The sequence below is a fragment of the Pygocentrus nattereri genome, chromosome 15 (assembly GCF_015220715.1).
Source record: "Pygocentrus nattereri isolate fPygNat1 chromosome 15, fPygNat1.pri, whole genome shotgun sequence".
NCBI classification, from domain to species: Eukaryota; Metazoa; Chordata; class Actinopteri; order Characiformes; family Serrasalmidae; genus Pygocentrus; species Pygocentrus nattereri.
In genome coordinates, this window is record NC_051225.1 from 28,499,113 (window position 1) to 28,524,164 (window position 25,052).

Below are 25,052 nucleotides of genomic sequence, written 5' to 3' on the forward strand. Positions count from 1 at the left end.
TACATTTACATGACAACTTTTTATTTTTGAACAACAAAAATTCCGGCAAACTTGGGCTTTAATTCTGGAACAAAACACCAGGAGTTTTGTATCAAAAAGAAAAGTATTGGTGGACTGGTGGAGTAAACGTTAAGAGTCTTGTTTGGAGATGGGTGGTGGGACATTTGCTCTGGCCGTGTTGGTGACTCTCTTACTGGTCGAGGTTGCAGAGGGCAGGAGGCCACGGGGGGGCCGAATGCATTCATCGCCCTCCTACCGGGGCAGGAGTGAAAGTCCAGAGAGTTTTCCCCTGGACTTCACACCAGTAGAAGGTAACATGGACACGCTGATGCGGCAGGTGCAGAACCTGGCCCAGTCTCTGTACCCCTGCTCCACCCGCAGGCTAGACCAGGACATGAAGCTGCGTTTTCTGGACAACTCTACAGTCACCTGCAATGACGGCTCATCTGCAGGGTGAGTTCACTGACCTTGAAGCAGGGCACCAACCCATAGCTCTGCTGCTGCTGTTGACTAGGGCCTGACCCATGAAGACTGGGTGACTAATACGAGTAATAATCTTAAGAAGGTTAAAACTTTGATAACTGACCTAACTGGCAGATATAATTTTATAAGGTCAAAAATTAAACGCTCCAGTCTTTGCAGTTAACCCCTTACATCAGGAGTGCACAACTCCTGAAGGTCTTGTGTCCAGCAGAGTTTGGTGATTTACCTGCTCAAACACACCTGACTACACACAGATGTTAACTGCTAGATTTACTGGGTGTGTTTGAGATGAGGTACTACTAAACTGTGCTGGACACCAGCCACATCCAGGACCAGAGCTGTGCACACCTGCATGAGATGATCAAGATCCACTGGTCAACAAACCAAATATTTGTTAGGTACTTCTATAACTTAAGAATAACTCCAAGTTACATTGTAGTACAGGTATTTGCTGAATAATATACTTGAGGGTGTAATCAGCCAGGGATTTTTAAAGGGCCACTTTATCAATCACCAGATGTAACAGATGAAGATGCCTACATTGCTCTTCTCATATTCAGGGCAGCATTCTCCAGTTTATGTATGTCCAGCCAATACATGTCTATCAGTGTTTATTAACAAGACATATGTGCTTTATATAACTGCTCATAAAGGGTATAGACAAGCATATAAAGAGTACAGACTAATACATAACCATTCATAAAGTGTATATACTAGTACATAATCACTTTTAAACAATATGCTTGTAATAAAGTATAGACCATTATAACTCATAAAGAGCATAGTAACCACTTATAAACAACATGGACTACCATATACTGTTCATAAAGAGTATATACTTGCATTTAACCACTCAGTAAAAGCAAAAACTAGCATATAGCCATTCATGAAGACTATAGACTAGCACATAACCACCCAGTAAGAGTACAGAGTAGCATATAGCCACTCATAAAGAGAACAGACTAGCATATACAGTACTGTGCAGAAGTTTTAGGCATCTAAGCAAATTTTTAATCAATTTACCTCAGCAGTGAGTTTATCACAATATAGATTGGAATAAAGTCAAATTCATAATTCTAATAAACAAAAAAAAAACAGTAAAAAGTAACAAGAATTTCTTTGGTCCATACTTTTCCTTGACACCTTCACAGCCACCACAGAGACTTGTTAATATCATCAATTACATCATCAATTTACTGAAGCACTGTATATATATATATATATATTATGCTATACATTTTGTTTATTCAAATATTAACGCTTTTCTCAACATATAAACACATACTACACAAGTAAACAGATTTTGAAAATGTGTCTTGGGTGCCTAAGACTTTCGCACAGTAGCCATTCATAAAGAGTATCGCGACTACCATATAGTCACTCATAAAGAGCACAGACTAGCATATAATCACTCATAAAGAGCACAGACTAGTATATAGTCACTCAAAAAAGAGCACAGACTAGTGTATAATCACTCATAAAGAGCACAGACTAGTATATAGCTACTTATAAAGAGCATAGAATAGCATATAGCCACTTATAAAGAGTATGGACTAGCATACAACCACTCATAAAGAGCAAAGACTACTATATAACCATTCATAAAGAGCACAGACGAGCATATAGCCAGTAATAAAGAGCAATAAAGAGCATAGACTAGTATATAACCACTCATAAAGAGCACAGACTAGTGTATAGTCACTAATAAAAAGCACAGACTAGCATACAGTGACTCATAAAAAGCACAGACTAGCGTATAGTCACTCATAAAGAGCGAAGACTAGCATATAACCACTCATAAAGAGCACAGACTAGCATATAACCACTCATAGAGAGCACAGATTAGCATATAATCACTCATAAAGAGCGCAGACTAGCATATAATCACTCATAAAGTGCGCAGACTAGCATATAACCACTCATGAACAGCACAGACTAGCGTATAGTCACTCATAAACAGCACAGACTAGCATATAGTCACTCATAAAGAGCACAGACTAACGGATAGCCACTCATAAAGAGTGCAGACTAGCGTATAGTCACTCATAAACAGCACAGACTAGCATATAGTCACTCATAAAGAGCGCAGACTAGCGTATAGTCACTCATAAACAGCACAGACTAGCATATAGTCACTCATAAAGAGCGCAGACTAGCGTATAGTCACTCATAAAGAGCGCAGACTAGCGTATAGCCACTCATAAACAGCACAGACTAGCGTATAGTCACTCATAAACAGCACAGACTAGCATATAGTCACTCATAAAAAGCGCAGACTAACATATAGTCACTCATAAAGAGCGCAGACTAGTATATAACCACTCATAAAGAGCACAGACTAGCATATAGTCACTCATAAAGAGCACAGACTAGCATATAACTACTCATGAACTGCACAGACTAGCGTATAGTCACTCATAAAGAGCGCAGACTAACATATAGTCACTCATAAAGAGCGCAGACTAATATATAACCTCTCATAAAGAGCGCAGACTAGCGTATAGTCACTCATAAACAGCACAGACTAGCATATAGTCACTCATAAACAGCACAGACTAGCATATAGTCACTCATAAAAAGCGCAGACTAACATATAGTCACTCATAAAAAGCGCAGACTAGTATATAACCACTCATAAAGAGCACAGACTAGCATATAGTCACTCATAAAGAGCGCAGACTAGTGTATAACCACTCATAAAGAGCACAGACTAGCATATAACTACTCATGAACTGCACAGACTAGCGTATAGTCACTCATAAAGAGCGCAGACTAACATATAATCACTCATAAAGAGCGCAGACTAATATATAACCTCTCATAAAGAGCGCAGACTAGCATATAGTCACTCATAAAGAGCGCAGACTAGCAGATAGCCACTCATAAAGAGCGCAGACTAGTATATAACCTCTCATAAAGAGCGCAGACCCGCATATAGTCATTCATAAAGAGCGCAGACTAGCATATAGTCACTAATAAACAGCACAGACTAGCGTGTAGTCACTCATCAACAGCACAGACTAGCGTATAGTCACTCATAAAGAGCGCAGACTAGCATATAGTCACTCATAAAGAGCGCAGACTAACGTATAGTCACTCATAAAGAGCGCAGACTAGTATATAACCACTCATAAAGAGCACAGACTAGTGTATAGTCACTCATAAACAGCACAGACTAGCGTATAGTCACTCATAAACAGCACAGACTAGCGTATAGTCACTCATAAAGAGCGCAGACTAGTATATAACCTCTCATAAAGAGTGCAGACTCGCATATAGTCATTCATAAAGAGCGCAGACTAGCCTATAGTCACTAATAAACAGCACAGACTAGCGTGTAGTCACTCATCAACAGCACAGACTAGCATATAGTCACTCATAAAGAGCACAGACTAACATATAACCACTCATAAAGAGCACAGACTAGCGTATAGTCACTCATAAAGAGCGCAGACTAGCATATAACCACTCATAAAGAGCACAGACTAGCATATAATCACTCATAAAGAGCACAGACAACCGTATAGTCACTCACAAAGAGTGTAGACTAGCATATAACCACTCATAAAGAGCCCAGACTAGCGTATAGTCACTCATAAAGATCACAGACTAGCATATAACCACTCATAAAGAGCACAGACTAGCGTATAGTCACTCATAAAGAGCGCAGACTAGTATATAACCATTCATAAAGAGCTCAGACTAGCATATAATCACTCATAAAGAGCACAGACAACCGTATAGTCACTCACAAAGAGTGTAGACTAGCATATAACCACTCATAAAGAGCCCAGACTAGCGTATAGTCACTCATAAAGATCACAGACTAGCATATAACCACTCATAAAGAGCACAGACTAGCGTATAGTCACTCATAAAGATCACAGACTAGCATATAACCACTCATAAAGAGCACAGACTAGCGTATAGTCACTCATAAAGAGCGCAGACTAGTATATAACCATTCATAAAGAGCACAGACTAGCATATAATCACTCATAAAGAGCACAGACTAGCATATAGTCACTCATAAAGAGCGCAGACTAGCGAATAGCCACTCATTTAAGAGCGCAGACTAGCATATAACCATTCATAAAGAGCACAGACTAGCATATAATCACTCATAAAGAGCACAGACAACCGTATAGTCACTCACAAAGAGTGTAGACTAGCATATAACCACTCATAAAGAGCCCAGACTAGCGTATAGTCACTCATAAAGAGCGCAGACTAGCGTATAGTCACTCATAAAGAGCGCAGACTAGCATATAACCACTCATAAAGAGCACAGACTAGCATATAGACAGTCATAAAGAGCGCAGACTAGCGAATAGCCACTCATTTAAGAGCGCAGACTAGCATATAACCATTCATAAAGAGCACAGACTAGCATATAACCACTCATAAAGAGCGCAGACTAGTATATAACCACTCATAAAGAGTGCAGACTAGCATATAGTCACTCATAAAGAGCGCAGACTAGCATATAGTCACTTCTAAAGAGCGCAGACTAGCATATAACCACTCATGAACAGCACAGACTAACGTATAGTCACTCATAAAGAGCGCAGACTAGCGTATATAGCTAATTATGAAGAGCATAGACTAGCATATAGCCACTTATTATGAGCATAGACTAGCGTATAACCACTCATAAAGAGCACAGACTAGTATATAATCACATATGAAGAGCATAGATTGTCTTAGCATTTTAACAAACTAGTCCTATTGTCAACAATCAAATTCAACAGTCAAACTGTCAACAACTGTCGACAACCCTAGTGGTCTTAAAACATTCTAGTGTTTGGAGGCTGATGGCAGCCATTTCACAGGTGTGTAAAGGCCTGATCCTTCACACTACTGCATCAAACTAATGAGGATTATGTTCAACTTCACAATAAACACTAACAGCTTGTAAACTGATGGAAAAGGTCTTTATAAAGTTTATACAGAGTCTTGATACGCTTCTAATAAAAGACGTTATGCTCAGGTGATAATTCAGGCCCAAGATACTTGATTTAACTTTTAATGGTAATATACCTTGGTCAAGGAGCTGTGAAGTGTCCTATTACACTAAATGGAGGGTGAGTGGTGGATCTTTGGACCTTACTCCCCAGTCCTAAAATAATTAACGGACTCCCATACAAAACCGACTATGACGATGTTTGTTTACTAATTGTTGTCTCTAAGTATGCCAATAGTTTCCTCACTTTTATGAAGTAAAATAATAGGCTGTGTAGTATGTAAACATGGTTAAAATTCCAAAACATACCATTCACTCCCCAGTTCATATTTGCCAATATTTGGAAAGTAAGCTGAATATACATATAGCTGCATATTCAGCCTACAGCAGTTTAGCCTCACCCAATCAAGCTGAAGTTATAAGGAGAGTTTCAGCCCAGATATGATATAGGACAGCCAAAAAAAGAGAGTTTACATAGGCACAATAACAAAAACAGCTTATTTGACACAAATAAGTTGATTTCATGGACAATAAAAAGAATATAAGATGGTAGTAGGATATTGGTGTAACTATCCATGAGTCATGTATGTAACATGTATTTAAAAGTGGTAATATGAGGGGTCCAACAAAGCTAATAAGCAGTGACCATATGCACCCTCTCTGCTATGTGCCCCCATGCGACTGCTGGTAGTTACGCTACTGGTGAGGCTGTCAGTAGTTGTGGAATTACAATGGGGCAGCCATCATGAGTCTAAATGAGTGCAAAATGAATCAGTTAGAATGTTGTATTGCCAGGATCTTGTCTCACTGCTTCAGGAGCAGTTCTGCAGGTCATATGAGTTACACTCTCAGTTACTAGCCAAGTATTATAACTGATCTACGGTCAGGCAGATGAGGCCGTGCTGTGGAAGTCCTGCTGTTTCCTTACATGTAAGAGGCCTACAGTTTATTCACCAAGGCCAGAGACACATCAAAGGGATTCCACCACGGGAGACACAGCACTTTATGTGAGGCAAAAAACTTCACTTCCACTGCTGTCTGGCTGCCATACTGCGTAAAACACAGACACGCACACACACACACACACTCACACACACACACGCAAATACAAATATGGACACACTACACATTTTTCTGCCCACATCTAAATGCTGCTTCTTGCACACATCTATAGACAGACATTTACACATGCTTCCAGCTGTCTGGCAGGCCTAATCTGTGATCAAAGGGGGCTTTCAATCTATGACCATAGATGTATATGTAAAGATACAGTACTGTGTTAGTATAATTGCCAGTCAAAACATTTATTAAGTACAAGTTATCTTATTTTCAGCATCAAGAAAAAAAACAGAAAATAACACAGACGCCTCAACAGGAAGATTTAATGTCAGATTTTTCAATATTTAGTGGCGCCTTTATTACAACTTTCATTCTTTTCAGGAGTCTTTCAGTTTTTCAAAGAAATCTGTAGGGATATTTTTGCACATCTCCAAAGTTCAGTCAGAACTTTGAACCTCAGAAATATCTACTGAAAAATGTACACTTTGTATTTAATGGCCATTTTGACTTGCCAGTGCCTGATAAATGAAGCGTGGTCTCTTTTTACATACTTTGCTTTTGACTTTCCAACTATTTCAAATCTAATATTATTAGAAATACACCAAAAATGACATAAAGAAGGTTGGTTTCTGATAGTACAGAATCTAAAGATTTAAATTAAATTTGAATTGTTTTAACTCTGCACATGCAGACACCCACTTTCTCCTCTCCTCCATCCTCTTTTTCTTCTCCCTTTTAGTCCCTCCATCCACCTCCAGCCTCCCTCATCCCTGAGATGAAACGATGAGCCCTCTCTCTCATCTTCAGGGCAGTGTGTGTGTCTGATGGCTTTATTCCAGAGGCTTTATCCCCCACTTCTTCTTGGTCTGTGTGATAAAGCGATTAAAAGAGAGAGAGAGTGAGAGAGAGAGAGAGAGAGAGATGGAGAGGAACAAGCTGCAGAGAGTGTAGCCTGTGGTTCAGTAGCAGCTGTTGGACAGCGAGAAAGACTCACCCTTGGCTAACATGGAACACATGGACTGACCATGTAATAGAGATGGTCAGACACTGATGGTGTTGAGAGATGTGTGGAATAGAACATCTGAACATATTGTACTGAACAATCCATGTGTGCTTGTGTCTGGACCTGTATTTAGCCCTTTGTGAAGACCAAATGTCCGCATGATTATAGAAAAAAAGACATTTTTGAAGATGTATGGACATTTAGGTGGTCATCAAGGGGGAAAAAACGCTCTTTTTTTCTACAAATGCCACTAACAGTAAGAGCCAAAAGACAGCCTTTTGGTTATTAAAGTTAAGGTTAGATTTTTAACATTAGGCTTAGACATAACATTACTAACATTACACTGAATGGAAGTCCTCACAAATACTGTAATAATCCAACATCCACACAAACTTTGGGCAAATTGCATTATTGCATCAATCCTTTACGAAACCCCAAATCTGTACATTTATTTGAAATTCCCTACCACTGAGTCAGTTTGGAGGAATGTAGCCAACATTCCAGATTTCAATGAGGAAATGAGCTGTCCTTAAAGCAAACTGCATGCCAGTTGTTTGCCTGTTTTTCTGTTGTATAAGCACATTAGTTTCAACCTCAGAAACCTTCTTGATATTTCCTTAAAGCTATGTAAGCTTTGGGGATTTGGAGACCCCTCAGGTGTAAATGTGGAATTGCACATGGCGTGCAGTTAAACATTTTGTAATGTGGGCTGTGTCTCAGACCCCCTTGAATGAGTCTGATGTTCGCAAGTGTGCTGAAAAAGCATTCAGCCAGAACTCAGTCAATGTGTGGTGATGAAATTGTCTTCTGAGGATCTGAGTGAATTATCTACTATTGCCATCATATCTTTATATGTATGTTGATTTTGCATGGGAGATATAAACATTGAGCAGAACCTTCTTTTTGAGTCTATGCGTGTGACATTAATACTTCAAGATGTATGAAAAACTCCCAAAAAAACAGCCCAACATCTCTAATTTGTTTCTGATTTGGTAATATTTCTTTTGATTTTCACAAAATCTTACATAATGCAATTTCAATGCATCACCTCATTCACTGACATGCATACTTACATATTCCAACATTTACTGTAGTTTCAGCCCTTAAGACCACAGCTTGCCAGCCCTAGTCCTGGAGCACCAATTGTCCTACACATTTAGTGTTTTCCCTGCTCTAATACACACACACTTCAAATCAGTAAGGTTATTAATTAACAGATTATTTGGATCAGGTGTGTTGGGGCACTAAAAAAAGTGAAGGGAAGGGGATACTTTAGGACCAGAATGGGAAACCACTGCCTTAAACTCTAAGCTTATTGTTCAGTTATTCCTCTTGAGGTTAACATTTACAATTATGCAATTGGCAGACACTAGAATCATATTACAGATGCAAGTGAATGTTCAGGGGAATTCACTTGAAAGAGGCCCTGAATATTTTATTGTAACTCCTGTTGGGATGAAGTAATCTGAACCAAAAAATTACGCTACATACCTTGACGTATGTGTAATCGATTGTATTACATGCAATGCTGGAAGTTATCTCCGTTTTCTGCCAGACATGTGAAAAGGGGTACGGGGGTATGCAGAAGTTGCAAATAGGGGTTAAACATCACGACAGCTGTCCGGCGCCTACCTCATTGCTCCGATGCATCCCAACTTGTTCGAAGCTCCATATACTGAGGAGCACATTGTACGTTGACGCACAGATTGCTTCGTCCTAGCGAGAGGTATTACAGAATATTTGGGGCCTCTTTCAAGTGAGTCTCCCTGTAGAATTAGGAGTCTAGCCCAAGGACTATTATTGTTATTACATGGTGTTTTAGCCCAAGTGGGGAATTGCAGATGTTTTGTCACTTAAATTAGTCTAGAAAGAAGTCACCAGTATATCAGATCTAATAATTATGACTGAGACTTGGCTGAACCCCACTGATCTCAAATCTATTTTCCAGGAACACACCCAAAGTGCAGGGCCCCACATGGAGAGTCTGATCTTCTGGTCTTAGAATAACCATTCTGATAGTGTCCCAACACTCTGGCTCTTCCACTCCAAGCTCATAAACACACTGCAGTGCACCCATACAACCCAAGCATGTGTTTACTAGTGCCTCAAAATGCCTGATGCTCAGCACAAAGCCAGCCATGTCTTTTGAAAGTTCCTCTTTTCCTGGAAGGACTAAAGGGTGGGAGCCAGTGGAGGGCTTTGCATGAATCGGGTCACTTGGGCGATTGAGCATAATCACCTGTTGGGAAGTCACTATGCATAGTACTCTAATTTAATAATTAATAATAGTTTTCAGAACTCTTTGAAATGGGCTCCAAATAAAATGAGTTGAGAGTGAGGGCTTTAGCTGTGAAATCAAAGCCAAATGTTTCAATTTGCTGATCAAAGGCGATGGTTAGAACGCATGTTTTTTTGCAGAGGCCAGTAATACTAAGCAAGCTGGCAGCCTCAAGCGTACGGGATGGAGACTGCCGGAGAGACGCTGTGCTGTTTGGACTCAGCAAGACAAGAGCTCGTGGGTCCAATATTACTGATCAATTGCTCTGGTTCAGCATACGCACTCTTGACAAAAAAGGTTCTGAACTTGTTCTTGGCTTGGACATATGGTTCTGGGAAAGGTCTTTTATTGGTATAGAATATTTACTTGGATTTTCTTTGAACTTTAAAAAGGTTCAGCACACTCGCACATCTCATTTTGAAATCTTTCTTTAAAAAATACATCCACTGAAAGTTTTTTTTGGGAACCAAAAGCAGTTTTTAATCGAAGCCAGTCAGAGTGGTTTCCTGTGAGATGCTCAGTTTAAGAGAAATTTACCAATTACCAAGAATTGTTCACAGTGGTGGTGATAGGAACCAGACGCCTACAGAATTTAATGCATTTAAATGCTCCCTCACAGAAAGTTATTAGTTATGAATTATGAATACACTGCCTGTTGCCTGAGACATTGTTTTATGATAGCTCTGAGAAAAGGTTTTGGCATGAAACCTATTTTCTAAATCTATTCATGGTGGAGAGGTGCATGCAGGGCATTATAAGGCAAAGGGGTAACCAAAGAAAACATATTTATTGTTAATATACCACTATTTTATCATTTCATTATCGTTTATCAACAGTACAAAGGAAAATTCAGAAGACATGCAGGTTCACTGGTGGTTTTGGATAGTAAATAAAATGGCTATATTTGTGTTGTAGACATTGTGACCCCTGGTTCCTATCACCACCACTGTAAAGATATCAGTAATTTGCTCAATAATGCAATGTTTCATATCGAACCATTCTGAATGACATTAATTACATCACAACACTGGAATTATGCAAAATTTGAAAAATTGATTCATTTTACCAATGTATTGGTTCCACAAAGAGCTTTTTGGTTCTAGTCCACCAGAGGAGTCACTTTTGGTTCACAAAGGGATCTTTCAATTGTTGGTTCTTGAAAGATGTGAGAGTGTGAACAACCTATTTACAGTTTAAAAAACCTTTACTTGATGTAAAGAATTTATACCAATTAAATGTTTGTTTTTTCCATTTAGGGACCCTTACTGTTAAAAGTGTAGAGTTGTAGAGACCGAGGCTTGCCTGGTGAAGATGATCCCGCATGTTAGGAGGCCTGACATGGTTATGTGGGCTTGGGTTCAGTACAGTGATGAAGTGAAATGAAAAGTTTAAGAACATTTTAACAGGCAGTTAGATCAGTGTGAACTCTCCAGATTAAGAATAGGCCCTTAAAGTTTAAAAGCTTGTACTGCATTGTTTGATCATCTATGCTATACTAAGAAGTCCACAATAAGATCTTTATTGTGTCAAAGATCTTTTAATATGTTTTTTCTTTCAAAGTGTATTCAAGGTCAAGCACGATACTACTTATTTCTCTCTCTCTAGCAGAATTATGTCCTTGATCAAATAAAAAGAATGAGAAAGAGAAAAAAATGAAACAGTTTGTGGTCAGTCCTCATGGGTCAGGGTCAGGGTGGATGTTGGGTGGCAGGCACTGAGTGAGTTAGATCAGAGAGACGCAGCAACAGTCACACTCAGATTTAACTGGCTCTGAAAAACTCATGGCATATACTGCCCAATGCTGATGAACTGCTGACCCTCCCAGAGTAGACATTCTTAGAAATCTATGTGTGTTCTATCTATGTGTTTTTGAGAACAACAAGGCAGCCTCTTTCTGAAGACCCCTAGTGACCGTTCTGCCAGTGGAATGGAAATTGTCTTGATATTTTCTATTTAGTATAATTAAATAAAATATCATCAATGTCCAAAGAAAAACATGTATCTACAAAAAAGTACCTTTTCAGGAGAAGGCATAAACATCTTTTTTACTTCTAATGTAAGTTAATTTAAAATGATTTTATTCCAAGCTATTTTTGAGTATTTGTGTTTAAAGGGAAGCTCTTGTGCTCAAATGATGTACAAAAAATCAAAAAAGACGGAGGTACTTGATATTCTTTCGACAGTGATGATGTTGGCCCATAACCCTGTAGGTGAAATATTCTGACATTATATTGAGCTGCTAGTGAGCAATGAGGGGAGGGGCAGAAACCTTCTGCTGTGAAAACAATTCACTCCTCTCCATAAAGACGGCCATACCAAGATACAAGAGATAACTCCAGATTTTCTAACATTAAAAAAAGATGACCTCAACTTCCACAATAAAAAATAGCATTTAAACATAATAAAATATAAAATCTGGACTTGCTTGCTCACCTATGAAGACAAAATTCTAAGTTACTGAAGAACAAAAATGCATAGTTCAACAGAAGGACCTTCTCCAAAACAGGAAATAGGCTTAATGCTACGAGACAAAACCTGATCAAATTCTCTTTTCTGGCTGTAGGTACTACATAAAGGAGTCTAAAGGAAGCAGAAGGTGGTTGGTGTTCTTGGAGGGTGAGTATTGTACGTATGTGGGTGGGTAGGTAGAAGAACGTACCAATACACAGATCTTTCAGAACCATTCAATACTGTGCAAAAACAAGTCTATCCTTCTTTACTTTCCAGTAAAATTGTCCTTTAATTTATTGGCCAAGTTATGAATTTTTCAGGAGATATTTTTGAGGAGATTCAAAATCTATAAGACGTAGAGTTTCTAAAAGTGGGCTTCAGAAATTTAAAACAGAGAAAATGAGAAAATGGGACTCATAACAACCTCAGAGTCAAGACCTCAACATTAATCAATGTGTTTGAGATCACTTATACTGTGAGAAGCTGAAAACACAACCAACATCTCAGACTGAACACTGCAGGTTCAATATTACAAGTTCAAGAAAGTTCCTACAGACTTTGAAAAACTGAAAGCAAACAAAAAAAAGGAAGTATATGCTTTGCGAATCTTTTGGTAAGACTAAATAAGTGTTCCTGATTGTCTCTCAGGTGGATGGTACTGCTTCAGTAAAGAAAACTGTGACAGCAGGTATGACACCATGAGGAGGCTGATGAGCTCCAGCAGGTGGCCCAGCACTCGCACAGGTGAGTTCAACTACTTCCTAGATCTCCTCCCATCCTCAACTTTCACACTGTCTGCCTTCTGCACCCTCTGTGAGACAGCAGTTTGTTTCATTTCAGATAAAAGGAATAATGTTGGAATTTGGAATTAGGAATTAATGGAGCATAGAAGGCTGATCTTTACATTCCTCCTAACCTGAGGAGGAAGGTATTTTATTAACTAGGTCATTTAAGCCAAGTTAGAGGAACAGCCCTACCAGGCAGTTCTTATTTGGATTCAGTTCTCAATTTATCCAGCTTTCCTTAGAAATCCTGCTTTGTGACACAGCCCTGGCTGCAAGCCTATTCTGTATAAATGAACAGTTCAAATTTCCACACCTTTTCTTAATACAAACATAATCAATCAGTCAAGAGGTGTTTGTGGCTTTTTTAGTTTTGTACTGGAGTTTTTGCACTTGCGCTTGTACATACATCTGGTCCTAAGGCGTTTCGTTTTGTCAGCTTATTGCAGAACACAATCTCACTCTCTCTTTCTCTCACTCTTTATCTGTGGGTGAGAAATGTTTTAGCTGTTTAAAACTGCACTATGTAAGATATATACCAGGCATAACATTATGATGATTATGTTTCTATGCTCATTGACCATTTTATCAGCTCCACTTACTATTCAGGTGCACTTTGTAGTTCTACAATTACAGACTGTAGTCCATCTGTTTCTCTGTACACTTTGTTAGCCCCCTTTTACCCTGTTCTTCATTGGTCAAGACCCCTATTCTCAGCACTTCAGTAACACTGAAATGGTGGTGGTGTGTTAGTGTGTGTTGCGCTGTTCTGAGTGGATCAGACACAGCAGACCTGCTGGAGTTTTTAAACACGTCACTGCCACTGCTGGACTGAGAATAGTCTGCCAACCAAAAATATCCACCCAACAGCGTCCTGTGGGAAGCGCCCTGTGACCACTGATGAAAGACTAGAGGATGACCAGCACAAACTGTGCAGCAGCAGATGAGCTATTGTCTCTGACTTTACATCTACAAGGTGAACTGACATGGTAGAATTGTCTAATAGTGTGGACAGGGAGTGGACACGGTGTTTAAAAACTCCAGCAGCACTGCTGTGTCTGATCCACTCGTACCAGCACAACATACACTAACATACCACCACCACGTCAGTGTTACTGCAGTGCTGAGAATGATCCACCACCCAAATAGGACCTGGTCTGTTAGGGCTCTCAGCCGGATTCCATGAAAATTGCATCTCAAAACTAAACTGAAAATGTCAGATTCAATGCGTTTTTTGCTATACACACTGCCAAACAAATGACACATCTGTAAAAAATCTAATTTGGGCCACTTTTACCTGCTGTGTGAACAAAGCCCAAGTTTGACCGAGTTCTCCTTTAATACGCTTTCAACACACTCATCAGTGTGTTGATGTTCAATCATCAGATGTACTTATCAGGTTTACTGATAAAAAAAAAAAAACGATTCAAAAGAACAATTCGCTTACAATTTGCATGTCACCAGTCTGTGGAGTTGACTTGTCAGAGAATTGTTCTGTTGAACCACTTCTTCCCACCTTATGCTTTGACTTGAAGTACAGTGTACAGAGTGTGTGTATTGGGTGCACTCTGTGGGTTGAGGGTAAAACCACACTGGTCTGATTCACCACTCTGGTTCGTTGGCTTGTTATTCTTTTGCGAGAAAAAAAAAGCTTGACATCAATGAAACGTTTTAATGTGTTTGTTTTTCCATAGAAAGTGGCCAAAGCAGACACACACTCTCTCACACGGTCACACAGACATGGCTAAGCTAACCTTTCCTGCCGCATGCTCAGTTTTTTTATTTTCTGAAGGGGAAACACAGTTTTCTTTCCTTTAAGTGTTTCTGATTTACACTTTTCTAATTCTGCTCACTGCTAAGGGCCGCGTATGGGTGTACACCCTGCTAGCAAGCGTTTCATGCTGGTCTTAGCTGGTCTATGCCAGTCTAGAGGTAGTCTGGTTCTGGTTTAGCTGGTGAACCCATCATGGTTATATTAGGGTTATATTAGTTCACGAGCATACCAACATCAAAACACATAAGATGATTGTGGTGATGAGCAGCATGTCAACTTTGCTGCTGATTAGCATGCCAGCCTCTAAAACACAACACATGCTGGTTTTGCTGGTGACCAGCCACGCTAAACTACGCTGATTTTTCTAGCAGACAGGACTCCTATCTCCTCTGTTAACTTTTCACAAATTCAAAGTTAGATGAATAGACAATCAGCTAAGACAACTTTGGAGTCCGATGTTTGCTTCTTTATTGTAGCACTGCATCTATGAAGCTAATGTAGCTAACAGCCCTGCTGAAAACACTGGCCTGGTGCTGACCAGCATTCCAGCATCCAGAACTCAACATATACTGGTTTAGTAGTGATCAGCGTAACAGCCTCCTCTGCTGCTGACAACATACCAGCATCCAATTAAAAGCAATAAATTGACTGTTGACTAATTGTTTATTTCTATGAAATGTGAAGGGATCTGTCAACTAAAATAAAATGGTTAAAATTAGCACAAAAACACATAGAATGTCTGTGTCCTGTTCAACCTCACTGACATTGAACTTATATTGAAATATATTTATTAAAATATTCCATTAACACCATACTGATAATGTTACTTGTTTAATCTCAGCGATTTAATGTTAAATGAATGTTTTTCCTATTAATTTACTGAAAATTATTTATTTTATATTGACCTGTGTCCCACATTTTATGTGCAACGCTGTAACCAAGATCAAATAAAAACTGGAAGGTGCAACATCTTGTTGTTTTATGCAGAATGACCAGCAGACAAGTATTTATGTATATAGAATGTATATAGTATAAGTATATACACTCACTGGCCAATTTATTAGGTATACTGTTCAATTGCTTGTTAACACAAATAGCTAATCAGCCAATCACATGGCCACAACTCAATGCATTTAGGCATGTAGAGGTGGTCAAGACAACTTGCTGAAGTGCAAACTGAATGGGGGAAGAAATGTGATTTATGTGACTTTGAATGTGGCATGGTTGTTGGTGCCAGACAGGCTGGTCTGAGTATTTCAGAAACTGCTGATCTACTGGGATTTTCACGCACAACCATCTCTAGGGTTTACAGAGAATGGTCCGAAAAAGAGAAAATATCCAGTGAGCGGCAGTTGTGTGGACGAAAATGCCTTGTTGATGTGAGAGGTCAGAGGAGAATGGGCAGACTGGTTTGAGATGATAGAAAGGCAACAGGAACTCAAATAACCAACCAAAATCTCTGAGGAATGTTTCCAACACCTTGTTGAAAGTGTGCCATGAAGAATTAAGGCAGTTCTGAAGACAAAAGGGGGTCCAAACTTTTACTAGCAAGTACCTAATAAAGTGGCCGGTGAGTGTGTGTTTTGAGTAAAACAACTCTAACTCTACTGTTACAACTCTATGTTGTATAATTTATGTTTTTACTGTATGAATATCAATCTAAAGGAGAATGTGATCTGTGTTCAACCCTGTTAACCCTATTAGCTAAGTTTGATCCCAGTAATTCAGTCATTTTTGAACACGACTGAATTAAAACATTTAATGAAGTAGGTTCTGTTACCAGAACTGTCAATTTGGCAATGAGAGCCATTAGTTAAAATTACTAATACAACAATTTTATTCAATATTACTAATACAGTATTGTTCTAGATTTTTGGGGAAATAACATTTTCTGAAGCATTTGAGTAATACTTTGTCAACAAACACACAACAAATGAAAAAAGTAGTTTTAAAGAGTTTCAAAGCCTAAAATGACCTCTATTTACAGAAAGTGCCAAGTGATGATTTAAGGATGATACTCACCTGCGGCAATTATTCAGTGTTAAAACACACTCAGAAACTGGGATATACCAATTTTCCCACTTGTGAATTGCAGTTACAGTCAACAAAGTCATATTTACAAGTACAAAACAGGGCTTATAGGGTTCATGCTTTCTTTCTCTGTGTGGTGGGCTTACTTGTCAAAAAGCTCCCGAATGGTCTAGTTAACCATCTGGTATATAAAACCTTTGATGAGCACCTGAATGCAGCATAAGGTTCCATTACTTGTTTAGCGACATTAGCCTCATAGATCCAGTGAAAAATTACAAAACCACATGAGGAACCAAATGTGCCTTGACTGATAAAATACATTTTTGGGAAAAAAGGGGAAATTGTTGAATATTTTTCCTTAACTTAATACTAGTTCTTTGGGCTGAGAGGAAGAGGAAGCAAGCGAGAGTGAGAGCACATGATACTGTTTGAGTCCAGTTCTGTGGAGGCCGTTATAAAGTGCATTATGATTAATGACGCCAATCTGTATATATATGTGTGTGTGTTTCAGGTACAGGCATTCTGTCTCCTCAGCCTGAGGAAAACCCACACTGGTGGAATGCAAACATGGTGTAAGTATTCTAGCGCAGACTGCTCCATCCACACCCAAAGGCCTTTTCCACTCTGTGTGAATAAGCGCTCTCAGTACTGCTGCCCTGCTGTGCTCGCTCCACAGCCTCTACAGCCAGCGCACAACACGAGTGTGTTTACACAGATACAGAGGCAAACACAGACACACACTCTCTCCACTTTGATACAGAAGCTGGACCACCCAAGACCTGTGGGTCATATGGAGTGACATCACTGATGTATATGTGTATATATACACTTGCAGCTTTGATTCTTTTCAGGAGACTTGCGTTCAGTTTTTCAAAGAAATGTGCTGGGATGTCTTTCTATACCTCCAGTTCCTAAGTTCAATCTTAGAAGTTGGTTGCATTTTATGATTTTCATGTCCCAAGTAATCCCAAACACATTTACTGATTAAATGTCTGAAAGTGCAATAGAGGTTTTATTAAATACTTATTAAAGGTATTAAGAAAGATTGAGTGTAAACAAACTTCTTGACTGTGTGTGTGGATGAGGGTCCTCAGCTGGATTTGTGTGCTGACGGTCATATTATAACTTTCTGTGCACCAACAGTTGTGTTATAACTCTCTGTGCACTGACGGTCTTATTATAACTCTCTGTGCACTGACGGTTGTGTTATAACTCTCTGTGCACTGACGGTTGTGTTATAACTCTCTGTGTGATGATGGTTGTGTTTTAACTCTCTGTGTTGACGGTTGTGTTCTATCTCTCTGTGCGCTGACAGTTGTGTTATAACTCCCTGTGTGCTGACGGTTGTGTTATAACTCTGTGTTGACGGTTGTGTTATAACTGTCTGTGCGCTGACAGTTGTATTATAACTCTCTGTGTGATGATGGTTGTGTTTTAACTCTCTGTGTTGACGGTTGTGTTCTATCTCTCTGTGCGCTGACAGTTGTGTTATAACTCCCTGTGTGCTGACAGTTGTGTTATAACTCTGTGTTGACGGTTGTGTTATAACTCTCTGTGCGCTGACAGTTGTATTATAACTCTCTGTGCGCTGACAGTTGTGTTATAACTCTCTGTGTGCTGACAGTTGCATTATAACTCTCTGTGTGCTGACAGTTGTGTTATATTTCTCTGTATGCTGACAGTTGTGTTTTAACTCTCTGTGTTGATGGTTGTGTTATATCTCTCTGTTCGCTGACAGTTGTATTATATCTCTCTGTGTTGATGGTTGTGTTATAACTCTTTGTGCGCTGACAGTTGTGTTATAACTCTCTGTGTTGACGGTTGTGTTATAACTCTTTGTGCGCTGACAGTTGTGTTATAACTCTCTGTGTTGACGGTTGTGTTATAACTCCCTGTGCGCTGATAGTTGTGTTATAACTCTCTGTGTTGACAGTTGTTTTATAACTCTGTGTGCGCTGACTGTCATATTATAACTCTCTGTGTGCTGATGGTTGTGTTATAACTCTCTATGTGCTGATGGTTATGTTTTAACTCTCTGTGCTCTGAAGGCTGTGTTATAACTCTGTGCACTGACGTTAGTGTTACAACTCTCTGTGTGCAGATTCATTCCTTACTGCTCCAGTGATGTGTGGAGTGGAGCTTCGCCAAAAACAGACCAAAGTGAGTCACACTACAGTGGGTTTTTTATGTGTTCCAACATGGATATTACCGTCCAAATATTTCTTTGGAATTAATGTTTTCAATTTCAATCAGTTCTAAAACATATTTGGTCACAAATACATGTAATAAATTAGAACATGATGCTGGTGCTCCCAACTCAAAACACAGCGTCCAAAAAAATGGAAAAAATGAAGAATGAAGAAATGTTAATGGGTTTAGAAAGATGAACAGAGCTGTTCCTAATCTTAAGGCAGAAAAATTGTTTCTTGTTTTTACACGTGGATAAAGCATCATTATAAATAAAAAAATTAAATAATAAAGTACTAACGTATATATATATATATATACATATACACACACACATATATATACACACACACACACAGATCAGGCATAACATGACCTTGTTTCTATGCTCACTGTCCATTTTATGGATACATTGCAGTTCTACAATTACAGACTGTAGTCCATCTGTTTCTCTGCATACTTTGTTAGCCCCCTTTTACCCTGTTCTTCAGTGGTCAGGACCCCCATGGACCCTCACAGAGCAGGTACTATTTGGGTGGTGGATCATTCTCAGCACTGCAGTAACACTGACATGGAGGTGATGTGTTAATGTGTGTTGCATTGTTCTGAGTGGATCAGACACAGCAGCGCTGCTGGAGTTTTTAAACACCTCAGTGTCACTGCTGGACTGAGAATAGTCCACCAACCAAAAATATCCAGCCAACAGCATCCTGTGGGCTGCGTCCTGTGACCACTGATGAAGGACTAGAGGATGACCAACACAAACTGCACAACAGCAGATGAGCTATCATCTCTGACTTTACATCTACAAGGTGGACTGAAAAGGTCAGAGTGGACAGTGAGTGGACAGTGAGTGGACACAGTATTTAAAAACTCCAGCAGCATTGCTGTGTCTGATCCACTTGCACCAGCACAATACTCACTAAGACACCATCACCACATCAGTGTTACTGCATTGCTGAGAATGATCCACCACCCAAATAGTACCTGCTCTGTGAGGTCCTAACCACTGAAGAACAGGGTAAAAGGGGGCCAACAAAGCATGCAGAGAAACAGATCTCCATTTTTGTCATTTTTCACTTTTTGACATAACTTGAAAATGCCTGTTACCTTTTACATTGTGTGTAAATTTCATGATGAGTGAACTAAAAGAAACAGCCCAAAATGACTTGGAAAAATATCTGGTTCCATTGACTTACATTAAAAACAATTATGTACAGATATAACCTCCCTCTCTTTCTCTCTGTTTAGATGATTATGCCTTTATGGGCTCTCTGATCATTCAGGAAGTTGTGAACGAACTTCTGACCAAAGGACTGGACAATGCTAAAGTCCTTTTGCTGGCAGGGAGCAGGTCAGCATGCTGTCTATGCATTTAATGTGACAGATCAGATGCTTGGTTATTTACACATTCATTCACCTTCATGTATTTATTCATTAATTATTCATTTGGATGTATGTTTGTAGAGTTTTGAACTTGTGTATTCACTTGTGTAAGCCTAATACTAACATGGACCCCCGTGTGTGCGTGTTAGTGCTGGAGGTACAGGGGTGCTGCTGAATGTGGACCGTGTGGCTGAGCTCCTGAAAAGCCGAGGTCACGGGTCAGTTCAGGTCAGAGGCTTGGCTGACTCTGGCTGGTTTCTGGACAATAAGCAGTATCGCCGCACAGACTGTGTGGACACCATCAGCTGTGCTCCCACAGAGGCCATCAAACGGGGCATCAGGTGAGAGAGATATAGAGAAAGGAATAGCACATAATAGCATCATAATTAGAACATGACAGGGAGTGAGGATAGAGAGAGGCAGTGCTTGATTCATATTACAGAGAAAGAGAGAAAGGGGCAGAGAAGGAGAGGGAAAACAGAGAAAGAAGATAGCAGACATAGCAGACAGAGATAGCATAGAGAGAAAAGGACAGGGAGGGGAGAGAGATAGATAGTGTAGAAGAGAGTAATATCATCGAGAAAGAAGGAGAAAGGAGCAAGAAAGAAAGTTGAAGATGAAGTGCTCACTCTCTTCTTCATGGTGTAGGTACTGGGGAGGCGTTGTACCTGAGCGATGCAGACTGGCTCACACAGGAGAGGAATGGAACTGCTTCTTCGGCTATAAAGTCTATCCAACACTGAAAAGTAAGAGAGAAACGGCACCTTCTCGTGGTTTCATACACATACTACAGTGAAGAGGTAAACCCTACTATAGGTATACATATCTGGATGCCACTTTGTCTGCTGTTCTCTGTCTGAGGCGATACGTCTGCGCGTCCGCCATGTTGGAGCGGTCAAAATCTGCTTGTGAACAAATTCACTATTTGAGAGGTGCTGAGTTCTCAGGTTTAAATCGGTCACAACTACCTTATCACTCCAAATAATCCTAGATTATAGATTATAATTTAGGTTGCACGGAGCTGCTCTCGGTAGCTTTTATTTCTTAATTAACAGATCGCGCTAAATAGCTGGGTCAGCAGAAAAGCATTCAGTCTGCATCTGACGTTACAACCAAGCTTCTGGAGAAAGTCTCACACACACAACAGCAAACCCATCAGTGTGTGCATCACTTCTAATCTTAATATGCATAAAAACAACCCACCCGAAACACAATAGGAAGGACGAAACTAGTTCTGCTCGCCAGCCTCTTGTTGATGTTTTCCCATCCCACCTGAAATGGTGCAGCTGCCACTTTCGGGTGCCTGAAGCACACAAATTAATGTGGAACGGGACAATTCGAACAAGAAGATAGTTTCCTCCAGTTTCCAGAGTCCGTCTGGTTCTTTAATCCAAATAAACACAGTTTCCTGTAGAGCCGTTTCTTATACCAGCTGATGCTGATGTGCCAGGAGAGACAGAGAGACGGAGTATTTCTTAATGGGTGTAATTGATATACAAGTAACTCCGCCAACTCCTCAACGCCCCTCATTTTAACACAGGGAGGACCTGCTTTCGATCGGCGATGCCTTTGGCCACAATATCGCAACCTTTCCTGGTATTAATACCACTTTAATGTAATTCTGCGACTTTTTTCTTTAAATATTACGACTTTTTTATCGAGATAGGGCGAGCTTTTTCTCGAAATATTACTACTTTTATCCTCGAAATATTTTTGTCACGAAATATTACTTTTTTTTCTCGAAATAGTACGACTTTATTCTTGAAGTCTACTATTTCTATTTTTATTGACAGTGGCCCTTAAATGCCGTCGTACTAAAACGCCGACGTAGTAACGGTAGCAGCGATGTTGACCACCCCAAAATGGCGATACCGTTGAGGCACCTGCTGGACCCAATGCGGTATCTAGGTGTGTATATCTATGCTAGTCTCTGAGTCAGCAACACAAATGGTAGCTAAGAAGAGCCATTTTGTCAAGTTTCAAGAAGAATCAAACCACCTTGGGAGCCACAACATTCCATGGCCATTTTATGGAAGTAAAGTTCCACCATCTTGGCTGTAAATATGTCTCAGTATGTGCTAATATCCTAGTGCAGGCTAAAAAATAAAATTTAACGTAATTAGACTTCCTACGCTTTAAGCTTCAGCTCAGCTATAGCTGCTTTTATCACATCGCCAAACATTTCCACAAAAGTAGAACCGTTTTTTGTAGAACATCTCTTAACGTTCGACTTTTTACGAGGCAGAAGTCGGCTTTTTCTCCAGCTTCTTGTTTGAATTTTCCGGCCAACCTTAAATGGTGGCAGAGGCAGTAGAATGTAGCTAACGATGTAGCTAACTGTTGCACCTTTTAACTCAAACAAGGTGGCGAAAAAGAAGCTGACTCTAATTTTTAGTGTTTGAAAGTTTCTCGTTGTAGATTAAACATATATATGGAGTGATTATATATGCAAATATGTCAATTTGTCTACAAATTTTTGATGTTTGTCTCAAATCTTTCTCTTTGCCTTTTCGTTGGCTACTAGCAAGGCTGTTATCTGCGTTGCTATGTAACCAGCAATCTGCACCGCCTTATACTATGTACTATGCATAACTAGGGTTAAAGGGTGAACAGTTATACATAATAATTGAAGTGTTGAAGACAATATATTGTTAAAACTGTATTAAAATGACCAACAGAGATTTATTTTACTGCAAATCATGTTTTTTTTTATTTTTACCTAAAATACTTAATTCCCCTGTGGAACCGCAACAGGGAAGTAAACATTGACCCTTACTATAGTCCATGTAAGAGACTTTCCTTTGCCTTACCTCCCTCTCTCTCTCAGGTCCAGTCTTTGTGGTGCAGTGGTTGTTTGATGAGGCTCAACTGACAGTAGATAACATCCATCTAACGGGTCAGCCGGTACAGGAGGGTCAGTGGCGGTACATTCAGAACCTGGGTATCGAGCTCAGGAACACCCTCAAAGACATCCCGTAAGTGTTTATTTTATTTCTACTGGTAACTTTAAGACAGTCCACTAATTTGAATTTCCAACATGTCCATAGTGAAAAAAATGTCCTTTAGTTAAAAATGGTTCATTTTAAAGCTAAGTGATTTTCAGTCAAGAAGTATCGGATTGGTATCAGTTGAATTGAAAGTTTCAGTATCAGTATTGGTATTGAAAAAGTGGCATCATGCGTCTTTATAAAAATGTATAGTCCATGTGCTACCCGATAAAATCCAGTGATAAAATTTTATTGTTCTTTCCTGTTAATGACAGGGCAATGTTTGCACCCGCCTGTTTATCACATGAGGTGATCACAAGAAAGTGAGTTTTCCCCTCTTCTCCTTCAGAATGCACATAAAACAAAGAAAGAAATGTCAAGAAAACATTACAAGTACAGATTGTTGGCAAGTGTCCAAAGATTGATTCTGAATGGAAGCTTGCAGCTGTCAATCAGCACTGTGAAAACTTTTGTAGTTCTTCTCTTTTTGACTGATGTAATGACTGAATCTCTGTCTCTCTTTCTCTAGTTACTGGATGGACGTGCAGGTGAAGGGCACATCTCTGCCACGTGCACTCCAGTGCTGGGACCGCAGCCTCCACCACAGCCCCCGTAATCATGGCAACAGCAGCAGCAGTAGCCCCCGCTCTGTGCCCCGAGGTTGTCCACTGCACCTCATCGACAGCTGCCCCTGGCCGCACTGCAACCCCACCTGTCCCACCATCCGTGACCAGCTGACAGGACGGGAGATGAACGTGATCCAGTTCCTCACGCATATGGGCTTCGACGTGCAGCGCATGGCACAGCAGCAGGGCCTGGAGCCCAGCAAACTACTGGGCATGCTCAACAGCGGCACCTGAGCGGAGCCACATACAGGCAGGCTGAAGAATGAAGAGTTGGAGAGGAACTAGCTAGTCAGAACACATTAGAAAGAACTGCACTAGCCAATTAAATTTCAACAAGAATGTATGAGGGAAAGTCTGATGGGTTTACACATTGTGTTTTTATGAATTAGGCTGCAAAAGTTTGCGGTTTAGCAGTTTGGCCTTTCAGAGTTGGACACTCTGACAAAAAACACATTATAAAAAAGATCATAAATGTACAGTCAATGGCAACTTTATTAGACTCCCCTTCCATGTAGCTCCACCTTGCTGTTCTTCATCCTCATCAATGGCCAGTTTCTGACCACAAAGCCAATCATGGTTGGATGTTTTTGGGTTGTGGGCAACCTAGCAATGATACTATCATGTGTAAAACAGTTCAGGCTATGTATCTTAAAAATTTTATATGAGGGAAAAAAAACATTTATAGTTCCTGCCAGTGCCCTTATGGGATTGTAGCAAATGTTAGCACAAAGCTAATGACGATTCACATTTTTGGCTGTTCTAGATTAAACATGGATATGAAAAGTTATAAAAGACACTCAATGCTTTATTTCAAGGTTGTAACAGTAAAGAGGAAAGAGACAGTAAAGAGCCCTTTCATAGACTTGCCTCTGTTTTCTATTTCTAACATCTAACTGAAACACCATGGTCCGGTTGTCATTCTTACTCACAACCAGCGACGTATCTAGAACTTTCAGATGCCCTAGAGCCCATGTGTCAAACACAAGGCCCATGCGCCAGATCAGGCCTGCGGTACCATCTTATCTGGCCTGCAAAATATTTC

The 25,052-nt window shown here is 39.9% G+C and overlaps 1 protein-coding gene across 1 annotated transcript; it reads left to right on the forward strand.

The window, feature by feature from the left end:
• On the forward strand, positions 1–24,870 carry notum1b (notum, palmitoleoyl-protein carboxylesterase b). Its single transcript, XM_017724777.2, has 11 exons — positions 1–453; positions 12,350–12,402; positions 12,886–12,981; positions 17,336–17,396; positions 18,926–18,984; positions 20,263–20,365; positions 20,547–20,738; positions 21,046–21,143; positions 23,225–23,372; positions 23,660–23,707; positions 23,914–24,870. The coding sequence occupies exons 1-11, from the start codon at positions 149–151 to the stop codon at positions 24,242–24,244; spliced, it is 1,494 nt and encodes a 497-aa protein (XP_017580266.1). The 5' UTR covers positions 1–148; the 3' UTR covers positions 24,245–24,870.
• The last annotated feature ends 182 nt before the right edge of the window (positions 24,871–25,052 follow it).

Coding starts and splice junctions, on each gene's coding strand:
- notum1b (XM_017724777.2), top strand. CDS start 149: ATGGGTGGTGGGACATTTGCTCTGGCCGTGTTGGTGACTCTCTTACTG. Junction 12,403..12,885: donor GTGGTTGGTGTTCTTGGAGG/GTGAGTATTGTA, acceptor ATTGTCTCTCAG/GTGGATGGTACTGCTTCAGT. Junction 21,144..23,224: donor AGTCTATCCAACACTGAAAA/GTAAGAGAGAAA, acceptor TCTCTCTCTCAG/GTCCAGTCTTTGTGGTGCAG.